This window comes from Corvus kubaryi, unplaced genomic scaffold (genome assembly GCF_017639235.1).
Source record: "Corvus kubaryi isolate FWS band 111438036 unplaced genomic scaffold, C.kubaryi_AGA036_p1.0 37353, whole genome shotgun sequence".
NCBI lineage: Eukaryota > Metazoa > Chordata > Aves > Passeriformes > Corvidae > Corvus > Corvus kubaryi.
Window position 1 is genome coordinate 2,431,982 of NW_024581115.1, and position 14,078 is coordinate 2,446,059.

At 43.8% G+C, this 14,078-nt stretch overlaps 3 protein-coding genes across 13 annotated transcripts in view; 1 reads left to right on the top strand and 2 right to left on the bottom strand.

The window, feature by feature from the left end:
* Nucleotides 1–2,247, top strand: part of MBTD1 (mbt domain containing 1) — a 33,606-nt gene extending 31,359 nt beyond the window's left edge. For all 11 annotated transcript variants that reach the window (XM_042032385.1, XM_042032387.1, XM_042032389.1 and 8 more), the window contains one exon: nt 200–2,247. In XM_042032385.1, coding sequence (XP_041888319.1) covers nt 200–318 — 119 coding nt within the window. In that variant the 3' untranslated portion in view covers nt 319–2,247. The remainder of the gene's footprint in view (nt 1–199) is intronic.
* Nucleotides 2,248–4,572: 2,325 nt separating this feature from the next.
* Nucleotides 4,573–8,175, bottom strand: LOC121666559 (nucleoside diphosphate kinase). The gene is made up of 6 exons (XM_042032233.1): nt 8,168–8,175; nt 7,036–7,338; nt 6,704–6,836; nt 6,069–6,170; nt 5,252–5,364; nt 4,573–4,809 (listed from the first exon to the last, which is right to left on the bottom strand). The coding sequence occupies exons 1-6, from the start codon at nt 8,173–8,175 to the stop codon at nt 4,692–4,694; spliced, it is 777 nt and encodes a 258-aa protein (XP_041888167.1). The 3' UTR covers nt 4,573–4,691.
* Nucleotides 8,176–8,224: 49 nt separating this feature from the next.
* On the bottom strand, nt 8,225–12,119 carry LOC121666628 (nucleoside diphosphate kinase-like). Its single transcript, XM_042032396.1, has 5 exons — nt 11,956–12,119; nt 11,302–11,434; nt 10,671–10,772; nt 9,909–10,021; nt 8,225–9,575 (listed from the first exon to the last, which is right to left on the bottom strand). Exons 2-5 carry the CDS (start codon nt 11,428–11,430, stop codon nt 9,458–9,460), a joined length of 462 nt encoding a protein of 153 aa, XP_041888330.1. The 5' UTR covers nt 11,431–11,434; nt 11,956–12,119; the 3' UTR covers nt 8,225–9,457.
* Between the last annotated feature and the right edge of the window lie 1,959 nt (nt 12,120–14,078).

Sequence of the window (14,078 nt, forward strand, 5' to 3'; positions counted from 1 at the left end):
GAGCATAACTGGAGGTTCCATCTGCACTCACAAAGTGTCTGCTCTCTGTGGGATCCTGAGTGTTAAAGCATTGCTAAAATGCAGACTATAAGAAAATGGGGAATCTGGGGTGCTCCCAATAGCAATATTATTAAGTAAATTGAAGGAAAAGTTGCACTTTAAATTGTATAGATGTTTAACATGAATTTTTGATTTGTAGTGACTTCATTGCAGCTGAAGGAGGAGTTGCTGGATGGAGAGGAGTACAGCTTCCTGCAGGGAGCATCTGACCAGGAGAGCAACGGCTCCGCCAGCTACTACATCAAACAGGAGCCCTGAGGCAGCTCCCAGGAGTGTGGGGCACAGCATTGGTGATAGGAAAAGAACCTTTCTCCAAGACTGACTGATTCTGTTCCCACTTGGATGGTGCAGTTCGGGTGACTGTGCCTGGGGCACTTTGCTAACTGTAGGTGAATTAGACTCAGTTCAGAATTTTTTGGAAGGGCGGGGAAACTATTTTAGTGAAAAAGATTTTTCAATTTATTAAAAACAAAAAAAATGGACACTTTTGTGTTGTATTTGAAGCTTTTGAAAGAATTTTGTAATATTTTCAAGTTCAGATTTATTGTGCATTGTTAACAAGAACTGAAATTCTAATTTTTTGGTAAGATTAAAGTTTAATTAGCATGGTTGTGGGAAGCAGTTGGAGGAAGATATAGTTGCAAATACAAATGAACTGTCATAACAAATGAACCTTTTTGGTACAAGTTGGGAGACTTTTAGACTCTTGTGAACTGCACTGGTCACGCCTCTGTTTTTTTAATTGTGAAAATAAGGCTTTTAAGCCCTGATTTAGAGGCATAAATTGTATGTGGAAGATAGTGCTGTAAAGCTCTACTCAGTGAGTAGGCCCAAGTGCAACGGAGCGGAGCCATCGCCTGAGGAAGATTTTAACTTTTCAAGGTGTTTTTATTTAGTTTAAAATACCTTTTTCTATATAAAATTTTGGTTTTTAATGTTCCTTAGGGTCTGATTCAGTGCCCATTAATATCAGTAGCCTTGTCTCCATCGACTGCAGTGGGCATTGGATTGGATCTAGAAAGCCCTTGTCTGTACATGAATGTCTGTAGTCTTGGAATGCTTCAGCAGATGTTTACAGAGCCCTATGCCAAACTGGAACTTCAGAAAATTCCCTCATTGGAAGATTAGTTTTAGCTCTGAATTTTGACTGAAGAAGCAGCTTAGATGGACAGTCACTAAGGACTCCCTTGGTTATTGGGAAGGAACTTGTGAGTATTCTTGTGATTTTTTTTTTCTTTTTTTTTAAATTTTTTTCCATTCAGGAAGCCCTAAATGTTTCCTTACCATCTTAAATATTTATCTGTGACCATTCAGAACTGATGTGCCATGTGGTTTCAGGTGAGCTGAAAGGAGCCCTACACTGTGGATTAAAAATTAGTTCAGTCCTGCATAGCCTGCAATATTCATGTCTTGCTGCAATAGTGTAACATAGGAGTTGTGACTTGAGAACAGTATAAAAATTACATGGTTTTAGTCTATAATTCATAAACTGGATTTGCCTATTGCCTGGAATTCTTGTCTCATGTCAAGTATCCCATTAGCCCCACCTGGTCAACTTCTAGAATTTTACAAGGCAAAAGTCACATAAAAGGGTGAAAATGACAACCACTTAAACACAAAATTTTTGCAGGAGCTCTTAGTAATTTGGATTTTATCTTTCCATATTTTTAACCTTTGTACATTTTTGTAAATGGAGTTGATGAGTGAGGTGGTTGATCAGCCCTGCAGAGCTGTGACTGGAAAAATGTGCATCAAGAGCTTTAGCTTTTACCAGTAAGGTTCATTAACTAAACTCTCAGGAATTATCTCATAAGTTCTGCAAGTGCTTCTGGGTCTTCACAGGTCCCCTTCAGAGCAGTACAATGACTCTTGACCATAAATTAGGGCTTAAAAAAAAAACCGATCAAAAATTATTAACATCTATATTCCTACAGCCTAAGAAATGCTTTAAGGATATCAACCCACACAGCCCCAGGAGACCATTTTTGTATATTGTTGTTTGAGCTTAAAAAAAAAGTGCATAGAAAGTTGAAAACCAGCAATTTGATTATTTTCTAAAAAATTGCTCTAACTTTGGGTACATAGTATTGGTGATATGCACAGGTTTACCTCATTCTATGCAAGAGGGGTTAATTATGTAAAGTTTTGTATTTACTACTGGAAGTAAAACATGTCCTGTATAGTGTAGGAATGTCTGGAATCCTTTTCTCCCTTACTGGTAACATTTCTTAAATAACGACCCATTTTTAACAACAGCTTCTTCTATTGACAGAATCTGTTAATCAGATTACAGGAATCTGTAACTTCAGGTGGTAAAGACATTTTAGCTCTCTATAACAGCCATGAAAAGGACTTTGTTGGACCTGGTAGATTTCAAATACCTTATCTCAGATTCTGACCCACCCATGAAGTTTATTTTGAACAGCCTAGATTGGAGAAGTAGGATTAGAGACCATTGTAGTGACGCTTTGAGCCTTGAGTGTTTGTTTTCCTATGTTCTCAATTTAACCTGCTGTAAAATCCAGCTCTGCAAGCATTGATTTGGTTTGGTAAGTATAGTACTATTGATTTATTTATTTTTTTTTTAATGCAACAACTTGCAGGTTGTCCCAGTCAGCTGGAACAAGGTTCTCACAATCTTGCTTTCTTCTCTCATCAGCAGCTTCTGACTTGAGTAGAAAAACTGTTGCATTAATTAGTGTTTCCTAAGGTAGAAGGTCGGGCTAGTTAATGAGTGAGGTGCATTGCCAGGTCACTGAACTTGGGCTCCTGAATATTGCCCAGGCTCATCCCTGATTTCAGAGTTGGTCTTCAAATGTCAAGAGGGAAAATTAGTCCTTAACACACTTCCTGTGCTGGAAAATGTAAGAATCTGTTCTGTCAGTCGTTATAGTATTCTTTTATTCATCAAACACTAAAGTCTTGTGAGGTGATGTATGTTCTCGGGTACCCGTGTGACTTCAGCAGTTGGTGAAATGTCTTTTGTGTCTCTGAGTTCATAATATGCCTCAGTTGTGTAATTGTCGAGTACAGTGACATCTGTGCTAAGCAAACCATGGAAGGAGCTGCTGGAAGTCACTTGCTGAGGAGAAGCTCAGGAAAACCTGAGCAAGGTGCTACCAGGGATGTGATCTCCAGAGAGCCTGTGGCGTGTCCCTGTGGCAGCTCCCTGGCTTTACAAAGCATTCCCGTGGCTCTGGGATGTTTCTCTTGGCTTCAAGCTGTGGTACCTGGCTGAGAGAGCAGCAGATGTTGGACACCTGAAACCTTCAATGGGGTCGGACTAATTCTGGCATTTGGCACAGCAGGTTTTTCTGACCATGAGGCGGCCCAAGCCCTGTCCCTGCCCTGGCTGCTGCCCCTTTCCTTGCTCCAAATCTCTGCTGATCTTTGATTGTTATGTTATTTTCAGTAGAACTCTAACCTGTTCCTTGCTACGTCTGAGGAAAGCTACAGCAGTTATTGATTCCTTGTTCTACGGATACTAACACGGGTTTCAGTGTTTGTTTTGGTTTTTTATTGTTGTTTTCTGTGATGTGAATACCCTCCCTCAATCTTTGTACGATGGTGCTAATATATTTGGTAACAATCCTTTATTGGGAAGGGATTTTAAAAAACTGTGATTTCAGCTGACTTTTTCTTCCTTTTGATTTTTTTTCATATTTAAAATGAAAAGTCACAGCCGTTTATACAAAAAAAGGCATCAGCTTTGGCCCCCGGGAAAATGTTGGGGCGGGAATCAAGATTAAACAAATGGGGTTTTTACATAATTTCTGTATGTATTTGATATATAGATCAATATCTGTACAAATTTATCTTTTATTTTCTTGGTAATTTGTGTGGTCAGTGAGAAAGTATTTAAAGCTTTCTCATGCAATGTACATAACTCAGTGAAAAAATGCTTTTGGAGAAATTAATGTTACTTTCATTTTTACGAGACTGCAGATTTTCAGCATGGATGTGAAAAGCATTAAAATTATAACTTTGTGTACAAGATGAAAATAATTCACTAAATTTGCCTTTTTTACACAAAATAAAAATTATAAAAAGTCTTTTTCTGAGTAGGGATTGTTTTGTTTAAAAGACACTCTTAGCCCTAAATGCATTTCAGCTTATTTCTCTCAAGATAATGCACACTAATACCCACAATCTGTAAAACTGTGAGTATTTTAAGTAACTGGGTATATTGGTCTGACAGCAAATCATGTGAGGCCCTGAGCACAAGGTAATGGGTTTGATAGGAGAAGGTGAATTAGATAATCATTTCAGAGAGCAAGCTTTGCACTTGGCTCTCATTTCATTTAGTATTAATATTTGTATAAGGAGGGAAATTTTGTGGTATCCCGTTTTTCTTCTAGCTCCCGCCTCCCTTCAGCTCTCCCTCTGCAAATTTGCCACTTCTTGAGTTCAGCAGCTGTGCCAGGACCACGTGTCAGTGGCTCCTGAATGACTAAAATGACTTCCATGAGTATTTGAACAGGGGTCTGTTGTAAGTGAACGCACCACAAGGAATTAGTTCACGCCCATTTATTTGACAGTCACTTTCAGCACTAAGATAACCGTGGTTGCTCCCAGGGCAGCAGCTGGAATGAGATGAGGTGTTGGAAGGCACAAATCACTGTGGGAACCCATCACTCATAGATCCAGTCATGTGCACAGGGCTTGAAGTCGATGAGCTCTGCTGGTTTGAACCACAGGTTGATCTCCTTCTGTGCACTCTCCACAGAGTCACTGCCATGGATGATGTTCCTGTGGAAGGAGACAAACATTGTTCCCTATAAAAATACACTTTCAGCAACCTTGTTCTCAATTTGCAAAAAACTTGCATGAGGCATCTAGAGCAGGGAGACCATTGCTGTTATTTCTGGTAGTGTTCCAACACCCCCACCCCCCCAAGAGCTAATTATTTTTCTCAGGGTTGCTCTAAAGCTACTGTTCTACACCAGCCCCTGCCTGAGCTTACGTGCTGCTCTGGGGAGGAGCTGGACTGCAAACAAAGTCAGCTTTGTACCACTTTCCTAAGCAGCAGCTATGCACTGTGACCTGCAAATGAAATACCATCAGACTAAGGTATCTACCACCAATTCTGGCTTTGTAGAATAGGAGACTACCAACAGTTTTTGTGTTGGCAGTGAAACAGTGAGTAGGAGTTGTTGAGTTTTGAGTATCAATTAAGAGACTGAGCACAAACCTTCCCACTTGAATGCAGAAGTCACCACGGATGGTGCCAGGCTTGGAGTCTGCAGGGTTGGTTTCCCCCAGCATTACTCTCCCAGTTTTAACCACGTTGAGTCCTTCCCATACCTTAAAGTAAAAAAACAAAAAATTCTGTTACGCCATGCTTATACAAAATATTGACAACTCATCTTTGCTCTACCATACTTTGCAAAGAAACAAAGGCTCTACCACTAAAGAAATTAACCCTGCCTAGATTCTCTCTTAGGCCTGTAAAGGTGACAAGGGAAAAAGCATATGAACTGGAAGTACTTGTAAAAAGGACCATCACCATTGTTACTGCAGTGAAGGAGATCCTTCACCAAGCCTCAGAGTTAATGTACAAGGCCAACTCCCAGCCCTTTGTGTTGTGGTGGGATAGGGACACCCTGCTGAGTGTTCTCTCCTAGCTCATAACCACAGCAGGAGATGCTATTAGAGCAAGTGCCTTGTTTTGCGAGGAATGTAAGAATGAATGACACAGAAGATGGGTTTCTGTGTCTGAAAGCCTGACCTTGCCCAAAGCAGATTTTTGGTGCAGAAGACTCGCTTTCGGGAATTTTGCTTTATGCATTTATATATTACGCGTTTTAATACCCATTTTATATGTGCACTTTTCTTCTTATTATAGTAACTTCACTGTCTTAATTTTAACTTTTTCTTTTGCCACTATCAGAACTAGGTAGTTTGAAAAAAATGTATCTGCAACAATATCTCTGAATATTCTTAATAATTTATAGAGCAAGACAAATATACTCAAGAAAGTAATCTTAAACTAAAATCAAGCCACTTACCATGGCCACAATAGGTCCAGAGTTCATGTATTTAACCAAACCAGGGAAGAAGGGGCGGTCTTTCAGGTCAATGTAATGTTGTTTGAGAAGGTCTTCAGAGGCCTTTAAAAGGGCAGATGTAACTTTAAATATCATTTTCTGAGTATCACTGAACAGAAGGTGTTACAGGTGTAAGACTATGAGTGATTAGATTCACTAATAATTAATGTTACCAACAATGCTGCAGTGCTATTGTGGGTATCAACGTGAGCTCCTGCTGTAACATTAAGGGAGTTCTTTGTGGCAGTGCTGGGAATTGGCAATATGATTTCTTTGCACTGCAGTGACCCTCAGCGATAAGCAGAGTACGGGATTCCTGGGTGATGTTACCCAACACAGCCTTTCAGCCAAGGCCATTCCAGCTCTCAATCGGGCTGCATTAAACCATTGGAGCAAAATCCGCTTTTTCTGGAAAGGGGAGAAGCCGCGTGCTGGGCAGGAAGCCGGGCCCGAGGCGTGCCCCAGCACAGCCGCATCAGATCCCCGCTCTGCCGCAGAAGCAGCCGCAAGGGGAGACTCTCTGTGCGTGGGTGTGGTGAGCCCCTCTCGGGCAGGGCAGGCACGGGGACGGGGGGTATAAAGACGCGGGCACTCACGTGCACAAACTTCATGGCCACGAGCCGGAACCCTTTCTGCTCGAACCGCTTGATGATCTCCCCGACCAGCCCGCGCTGGACGCCGTCGGGCTTGATGGCGATGAAGGTGCGCTCGCCGTTCCCCGCCATGGCGCTGCGGGCGGGAGCGCGGCGTGAGGGGACGCGCGGCCTCAAGGTCGGCGGCGGCCATGGCGGCACCGCCCCGCCACGCGGCACCGCCACCGAACGTCCCCCCGGCCCCACCGAGCCCGGCCCGGCCCCGCCGAACCCCGCGGGGCCCCTCCGCCCGCACCCCCCGTGCCCCTGGAGCGCGGGGCCCGGCCCGGCCTCACCTTTCCGGAGCTGCTGCCGCCGCCGCTGCCGCCCGCGCCGCTGCCGCCGGAGGAAGAGGCGGAGGAGAAGGCGGGCGGGCGGCGGATCCCCCGCCCCGCGCAGAGGAGGAGCCGCCGGGCCGGCGGCGCTTCGGGGGCGGGACCGCCAGCACCGAGCGGGACCGGGCCGGGCCGGGATGAGACGGGGCCGGGCCGGGCCGCGATGAGACGGGACCGGACCGAACCAGGCAGCGGGCGCTGCCGGGCCCCGCGGCCGGGGGGCGGCTCTTGGCCAGGCCCGGCCGCACCTGTCGCCTCCGCCGCCTCGAGGGTTATTGATTTACAGGCGCAGCAACTGTGGCTTAAGCCTTTAAGGCACTGAAGCGACGGCGGATGTTTAACGCAACTAAATTATTTTTTTACTCATTGGTGCTGGCTTGGCTGTTTTCAGGTATTCCCGCGGTCTGAGGGTTGGTCCTGCCAACCCGGCTGCACCGCACAGCACGGCTACAGCTCCTCGAAAGCGTATTTATCCCAGAAAAGTGATGTGGGATCCGTAACCCAGGAACGTTATTGGTAACTTTATTGAGAAGATGAAGCTGCCAGCTGTCAAAACCTCACAGTCCCTGAACCCATGTCACAACATGAAGCAGGGAGTGTGTTGTTACTTTTTATGATGTTCACTACTTGGCCCTTTACTAGTTGATGAAACACCCTTTCCTGAGCAAGTTACAATCGCACACCATCACTGCAAGTGGGATATCGATGAAATAGCCTCTGCAGTCCTTGCGTTGTCTCTTACTGAGGGGCCAGTGAGTGGCTTCACAGGGTCAATTAGTGGTTTCACACTGGACCTGCCCAGGCACCTCAGCCGTGCAGGAGTGCTGGCCTCCACGTTTTCCCAGTCTCATCACATTAGAAACACTAATCAGCAGCCTCCTGACAACCCCCACATCTCCGGATAACCCATATTTCTCTGTTTTGTGGAATCAGGAAATCTTAAGTGACCTTTCAAGCAAAGATTAAACTGGAGACCATTCATCCCGTACCCAGGTTTGTCACATATTCCCTTTCCTCCAACTACTTTTAACTTAATTGGTTTTCTTCTATAACACTGAATATTTTCAGAAGAGAATCTCACAGCCTCACCTACAGCTTCATAGTTAGAGAATTTGTTCCCTCTCCTTATACTCATTAATTAAAGACAAAATATTTAAAATTTCTTTTTATTTCACTTAAGAAATACTTCACTTAAGCAAATAGTGTTTTATTTTGTACCATCTCTTTTTAGGAGTTTGATATCACCATAAGGTATCCTAAGTTTTCAATATTTGCTGCATAGTTCAGTATTCAGACACAAGAACTCACTGTGGGGGGAAAAAATCGTGGAGTTTGAACAACTGATTCCATGAAATTCTTGCTCTTAGTGAATAAAATATTGCAGGGACATAAATACATAGTATCAATCCCAACTACCTCATCCAGTACAACTTTTGCTCTTGAAACTGAAACACCTTCTGCATTATGATGACTGTACTTCTTTACATCATTAAATAAATACAAAATGATAGCACTGAAGTCACTTCTGAAACAACTTATCCAAGGATTGTTTGCTTTGTAGTTCCAACTACTAAGGAAAGGACACAAATGATAACAAAGCTAAATTATCAGCTGTTCAGCTGGCAAAGCAAGCACCACTTATTGCTCTGTGCAATATCAGACAGCTGCTGCACTGAAGTGGCTGAAGGTAGAATCTCCCTCATCCATCCTCACATTAATCTTCTTTTCACATAAAAGGACATTTCATGAAGCCTGGCCGGTTAATCTTTCCTCAAAATGCTAAATAAATCCCACGTGGAAGGGAAAAAGAGCAAGCTGAAATAGTGTCATTGTGGAGGCCAGTTGTCATTTTAGCCAGAGCTGAGCTCTCTTTGGGCACAGCATGTTCTGGGGAGAGAAATGGGCTTTTTCTGCAGCTGTTTTAGGAATGGGGACACATTTGATATTAAGTAAATCCTCAACATCTGGGCATATTAGTAATGCATTTACACCACTAGCAGTTGTCCTCTAATGTTTTAGCAAAGTTAACCTCTGACTCCAAGTCATTTGCACATTTATTTACCAAATAAATTGTTTACCCATTTTTTTCTGTTTACCAAAATACCCTCTATGACTATAAGTACTTCAGAAAAATATATGTTATCTGCTCCGTGTTTTCACCTCATATCTCTCAACCCCAGAAGCAGCTTTTAAAAAGTGCAATCCCATTTATAACCTGACAGCTTTTAAATCAAAGGAGCAGCAAGCACTGACTCTATTTTAAACACCCACAACAGAGCAATCTCAGTGTTTTCTGAGGTTTCTACCAGGGAATTCTTTGGAATAGCTAGAGACTGGCAGCTGCTCACAGACAGTGGGGATATCAGAAGATCCAGGCTGGGTGTTAATCATAGATCCACTCATGAGCACAGCTTCTGTAATCAACCAGTTCTTCAGGAGTGAACCATAAATTGATCTCTGTCTCAGCACTTTCCACAGAATCACTGCCATGAATGATGTTCCTAGGAAAAGAAAAGGTGAATATAAGAGTAAGAGAATTCTTAAAGTAAAGCAAGCTTCTTGTTTTGAAGTGGTTCCCATTATGGACAGGAGCTTTAAGTAACAGTAAAGTAGGAAAAGACACAGCATAGGCAGTGCCAGCTTTGCTCCTCATTGTTGTCTCTGGGGACAACCACAACTTGATTTCCATCCTTAGATCCTAACATGACATGGGCACAGGGAATGGCAGCTCCATGTGTAAGACAGAGAAGGATGGAGCACAGTTCCTGCAGATATCATGACATAACACTTGGCATTTAGTGCCTTTGGATGATACCAGAAGTTTTAAAATTTACCTTCCAACTTGGACACAGAAGTCCCCACGAATAGTGCCAGGCTTGGAATCAAATGGATTGGTTTCTCCCAGCATCACCCTTCCAGTCTTAATCACATTAAGACCTTCCCACACCTTAAAGAAAAAAAAATTCCAGTGAGATTATTAAATTTTAGCAGCAGTTAAATTATACCATCCACAAGAACACAGGGCTGTCCATCATGGCACAAATCACCATCTGAATATTTGTCATAGAGAGACATATTTTATCTCCAATTCTTCTGTCAGATTCTTGAAGCATCTGCTCACATGGTCCTTTCTGTACAACCTCCTCCTCACCCCGTGTGGGGAGAGAATGATTTTCCATCTCAGTATGTCAAACAGCCTCACAGAGCTGTCTGCTCATGGGAGAGCTGGACCTCAACTATTTTACAAATACATTATCAAGGAGAAAAAGGGAAATAGAGTAAAAATATTCCACCATCCTTTTTCAGTTTGCTTACTACATGGCATGTCAGTGGGGCTTTTGTGCAGGTTTACTGTTTCTCAAGGTCCTGGTTTGGTTCCCTTTTGTCCTGTCCTCTTCCTCAACAAAATGACTCAAAGGAGAAAAAGATTATGAGAAAAGATTAAAGAAAAAGGAGTTAACAGCACATCTTCCTAATTATAGTATTTGAATCCAGATTTTTAAATCCTTTTTGAAATAAACTAGAATCCAACAGGTGACACAATCTCATTGCAGGGAAGACCATCAAGCAGTGTGGTTTTCTTGCTAGGAACTCACCATGGCTACGACAGGTCCTGAGTGCATGTATTGCACCAGGCCATCGTAGAACGGCCGGTCCTTGAGGTCGATGTAGTGTTCCCTCAGAAGGTCCTCAGAGGCCTGGGTTAAAAACCATCCAGACAGAGAAAAAAGCTTACAGTAAGAACTTAAGACCGTAGTGAAATCACAGAGATTAACCACAGAGCACTGGTAATCCTGAAACTTGCACGCACTTCAAAATTCTGCATTTCTAGCATCTTTCTAGGAGCACTTTTGGTCGATATAAATTTGAACTGTTTGCTTTAACCCCAGCTCAACTTAGAAAAGTTTCTGCTGCCAATACAGGCAATTTATGTGACCTGTGATTTGTGAAAGATACTCAAAGATATTTATTAGGCATAGGATGCACCTGAAAGAATATTCTCTTCAGACTAAGGACATCAGGATACTAAAATTAGCGTGCTTAGCGTGTCTAAAGCATTTAGCCAGAGCTGGGAATTGGAACTTTTCCAAAAACATCCCAAGTACGACTTCTCAAAATTTCAGTTTTAAATGTTACAGAGGCCACATTTGTTGTTATAGCATGCTGCTCTATTTGAAGGCTGCAGCGGATACATAAAAGCAGACACAGCAATTAAGGAGAGCTTACATGTACTAATTTCATGGCCACCAGTTTGAACCCTTTCAGCTCAAAGCGTTTGATGATCTCCCCCACCAGCCCCCTCTGGACCCCATCAGGCTTGATGGCGATGAAGGTGCGCTCATCGATGGCAGCCATGGTCCTGAGGAGGGAGAGATAAAAGTTGTTATTCCAGGATTGTGCAAAATTGTGTAAAATCCCATCCCTTCTGCTATCAGTGTAATTAGATTGGCTGCATCTGAGGGTCAGTAATCCACTGTCTGCAACGTTTGGACAAACCAGTGACCGCACACGGGTTTCCCCAAGTGCTGCAGGAGTGAGTTTGAAGCAGTGGAAGGGTGCCAAGTATAGGAACAATCAGCGAATACTGAAATCAGAAACGCTCTGAACGGAAAGGATCACACGGATCCATCTTCCAGCGCCGTGCAATAAATTAATAGATTAACCCACAATTTCACCTGGAAACCAGCAGGACCGGAGGGGCTCCGAGCCCCGCGCCGCTGCAGGGGCGTGTCCGCGCACACCTGAGCGGGCAGGGGAGGGACGCGGGGGGCTGCGGGGAGGCTCCGCGGGAATGCGGTGACGCTGTCCGGGGACAGAAGGTCCCTTCCCGCTGCACCGCAACCCGGTTTACCCGCTGGTGGCCCGCTGGCTCTAGCAAACCTTGAAACCTCGTCCCCCGCTGGTGGGCCGGTGGCCGTGGCAAACGGTGTCCCCCGCTGGTGGCCTCTGTGAGTCTCGCAGCCCGTGTCCCCCGCTGTTTCCCGGTGGCCCTGGCAGCCCGTGTCCCGCCCCGGTGGCTCTCTCCAGCCGTGTCAGCGCGGGTCCCCGCCCGGCTTAGCCGTGCCCCCCCGCACCGCGGTTGCCGCGGCGACAGCGCGGCCTCCCGCCCGCACAGAGCGCCGTTCCCGCGGGGGCGATTGGGGATCGATCCCTGTCCCCGATCCCCCGCCCGGGTCACACCAGCACCCACCCAGGGCCTCTTCCCCTTAGAGCGGGGGTGCTGGGCTCACCCCTGCCAGCATTTCAGTCTTGCCTGCTGGATCCCGGTTTTTATTTAACAAAAGCCACGTAACGTTATTTTAATAAAAATCTCATTATCGTGCTGTTCTGCTTGTGTTTCCTCTTTAAAGAAGGTAATTAATTTTGTTTGGTTTTTTTCCGGTTATACTGTATTAGCTCTTTGAGTCAAAAGACCCCTCAACCATTTACCACTGAGCTGCTTTGCCTTGAGCATTTTATTGCCTTTGAGAGAATTGAGGATAAAGCAACCGGATGGAAATCCGTGCTTGTCCTGGTTTTGTTTCCCCAACTGGGATGAACTTCCTGGGCTCCACTCCCTGGCTGTTCTTGAAAGCAAAACAATGAAGATTTCACTTCCCTCAGGGCAGGACTTTACTGCTTGACAGGGATAAGGTCAGCTTTTTGGTAACATGGATTTCCTTTCTTGGGATCCCTTCTCTTCCCCACAATTCATCACACATCCATGTGGTCCTTTGTGTTCTGGTGGGAGACTCCAGATCTGACCTAAGCATCTATTCAACCAACCTGTTTTGTTATATTCAGGGTCTTTTGTCATCATACTTTCCAAGATCTCTGATTTAATAAATGGTATTAAAAAAAAAAAAGCATCATACATTCTAGCAAGACCTCCTTGAGGTTATTTAGGAATTAGAGTTTCTGAATATTCTCCTGACAGTGCCAATCCAATTTACTCTCTTGCTTCAATACACATTTATTTAAGATGTTTCATACTACTTAAACAAACTCTGATGCTGTAATCTTCACTATGGAAAAATAATATATAAAAATAGAAGAAAGGTCTCTAGAAACAGGATGTTTAGAAAAATACTAAGTTTAAAGCAGCAATAGGGCATTTATTTACAGCCCTGTTAAATCTACATAATTTAATGATTAAAGCTTAGGACTTGCCCTAAGGTGGGCAAGCACAACTTCCAGTTTTACCATAGGTCTGCTCTGTGATCTTCACCAAGTCTTTTAACCTCATTAAATAAGGGTCAACTCTGTCACTTTTGAGATTAATCCATGATTAGCAGAGCAAGTTGGACATCACATGGTGCATGAAACACCACAGAAGAAGGCTTCGTGTTATTGTTACTGTACAAAGGAACTTTTGCTGATTGCAAATTTTACCAAGATCACTTATTGGAAATGACATGTTTATCTAAAATGTGAAGAAGTAGAGAGTCTAGACAAATAATTTCCAAAAAATGGACTGATCATGGGAGAGAAGTAAACACCTTCAAAGTTCTCCATGAGTGAACTAAGTGTAATTGCTGAGCTCAAACCATTTCCACATTACTTAAAACCAGTAGAGATTTTTAAAACTGGCCTGAGGCAAAGGACTGACTGTGAATGTCTCCAGACTTCAGGAGAACTTAGCACAGCTCCAGCTTTGCTGCTTTGGCCCCAGCTTTACACTGGTCTCAGCTCACAGCCTCTGTCTGTACCACCCAGAATATTCGGGGTTCCCATAAAAAATCATATTTTGTGCTGTGGCCCTCTTGCTCCTTGTAACCAGAGTCCTCACTCTGACATTTTTTGTTGCTCCAGGATATCCTACTCTTCATTTAGCTGAGTGAGCTATCATTCATCAGTCTTTACCTTGATTTCTGTTGTGCTTTAAGGTACAAAGCACTATAAAATTAAGCTTTTACAAAAATTCCTTCCCCTGGGTAAAGTCCCAACTAAACTCTTCTAACCCCAGAGTGATCTGAGGGCTGATTTTCTTCCCTGGTAATTTGCAAATCAATTCACTTTCTAAT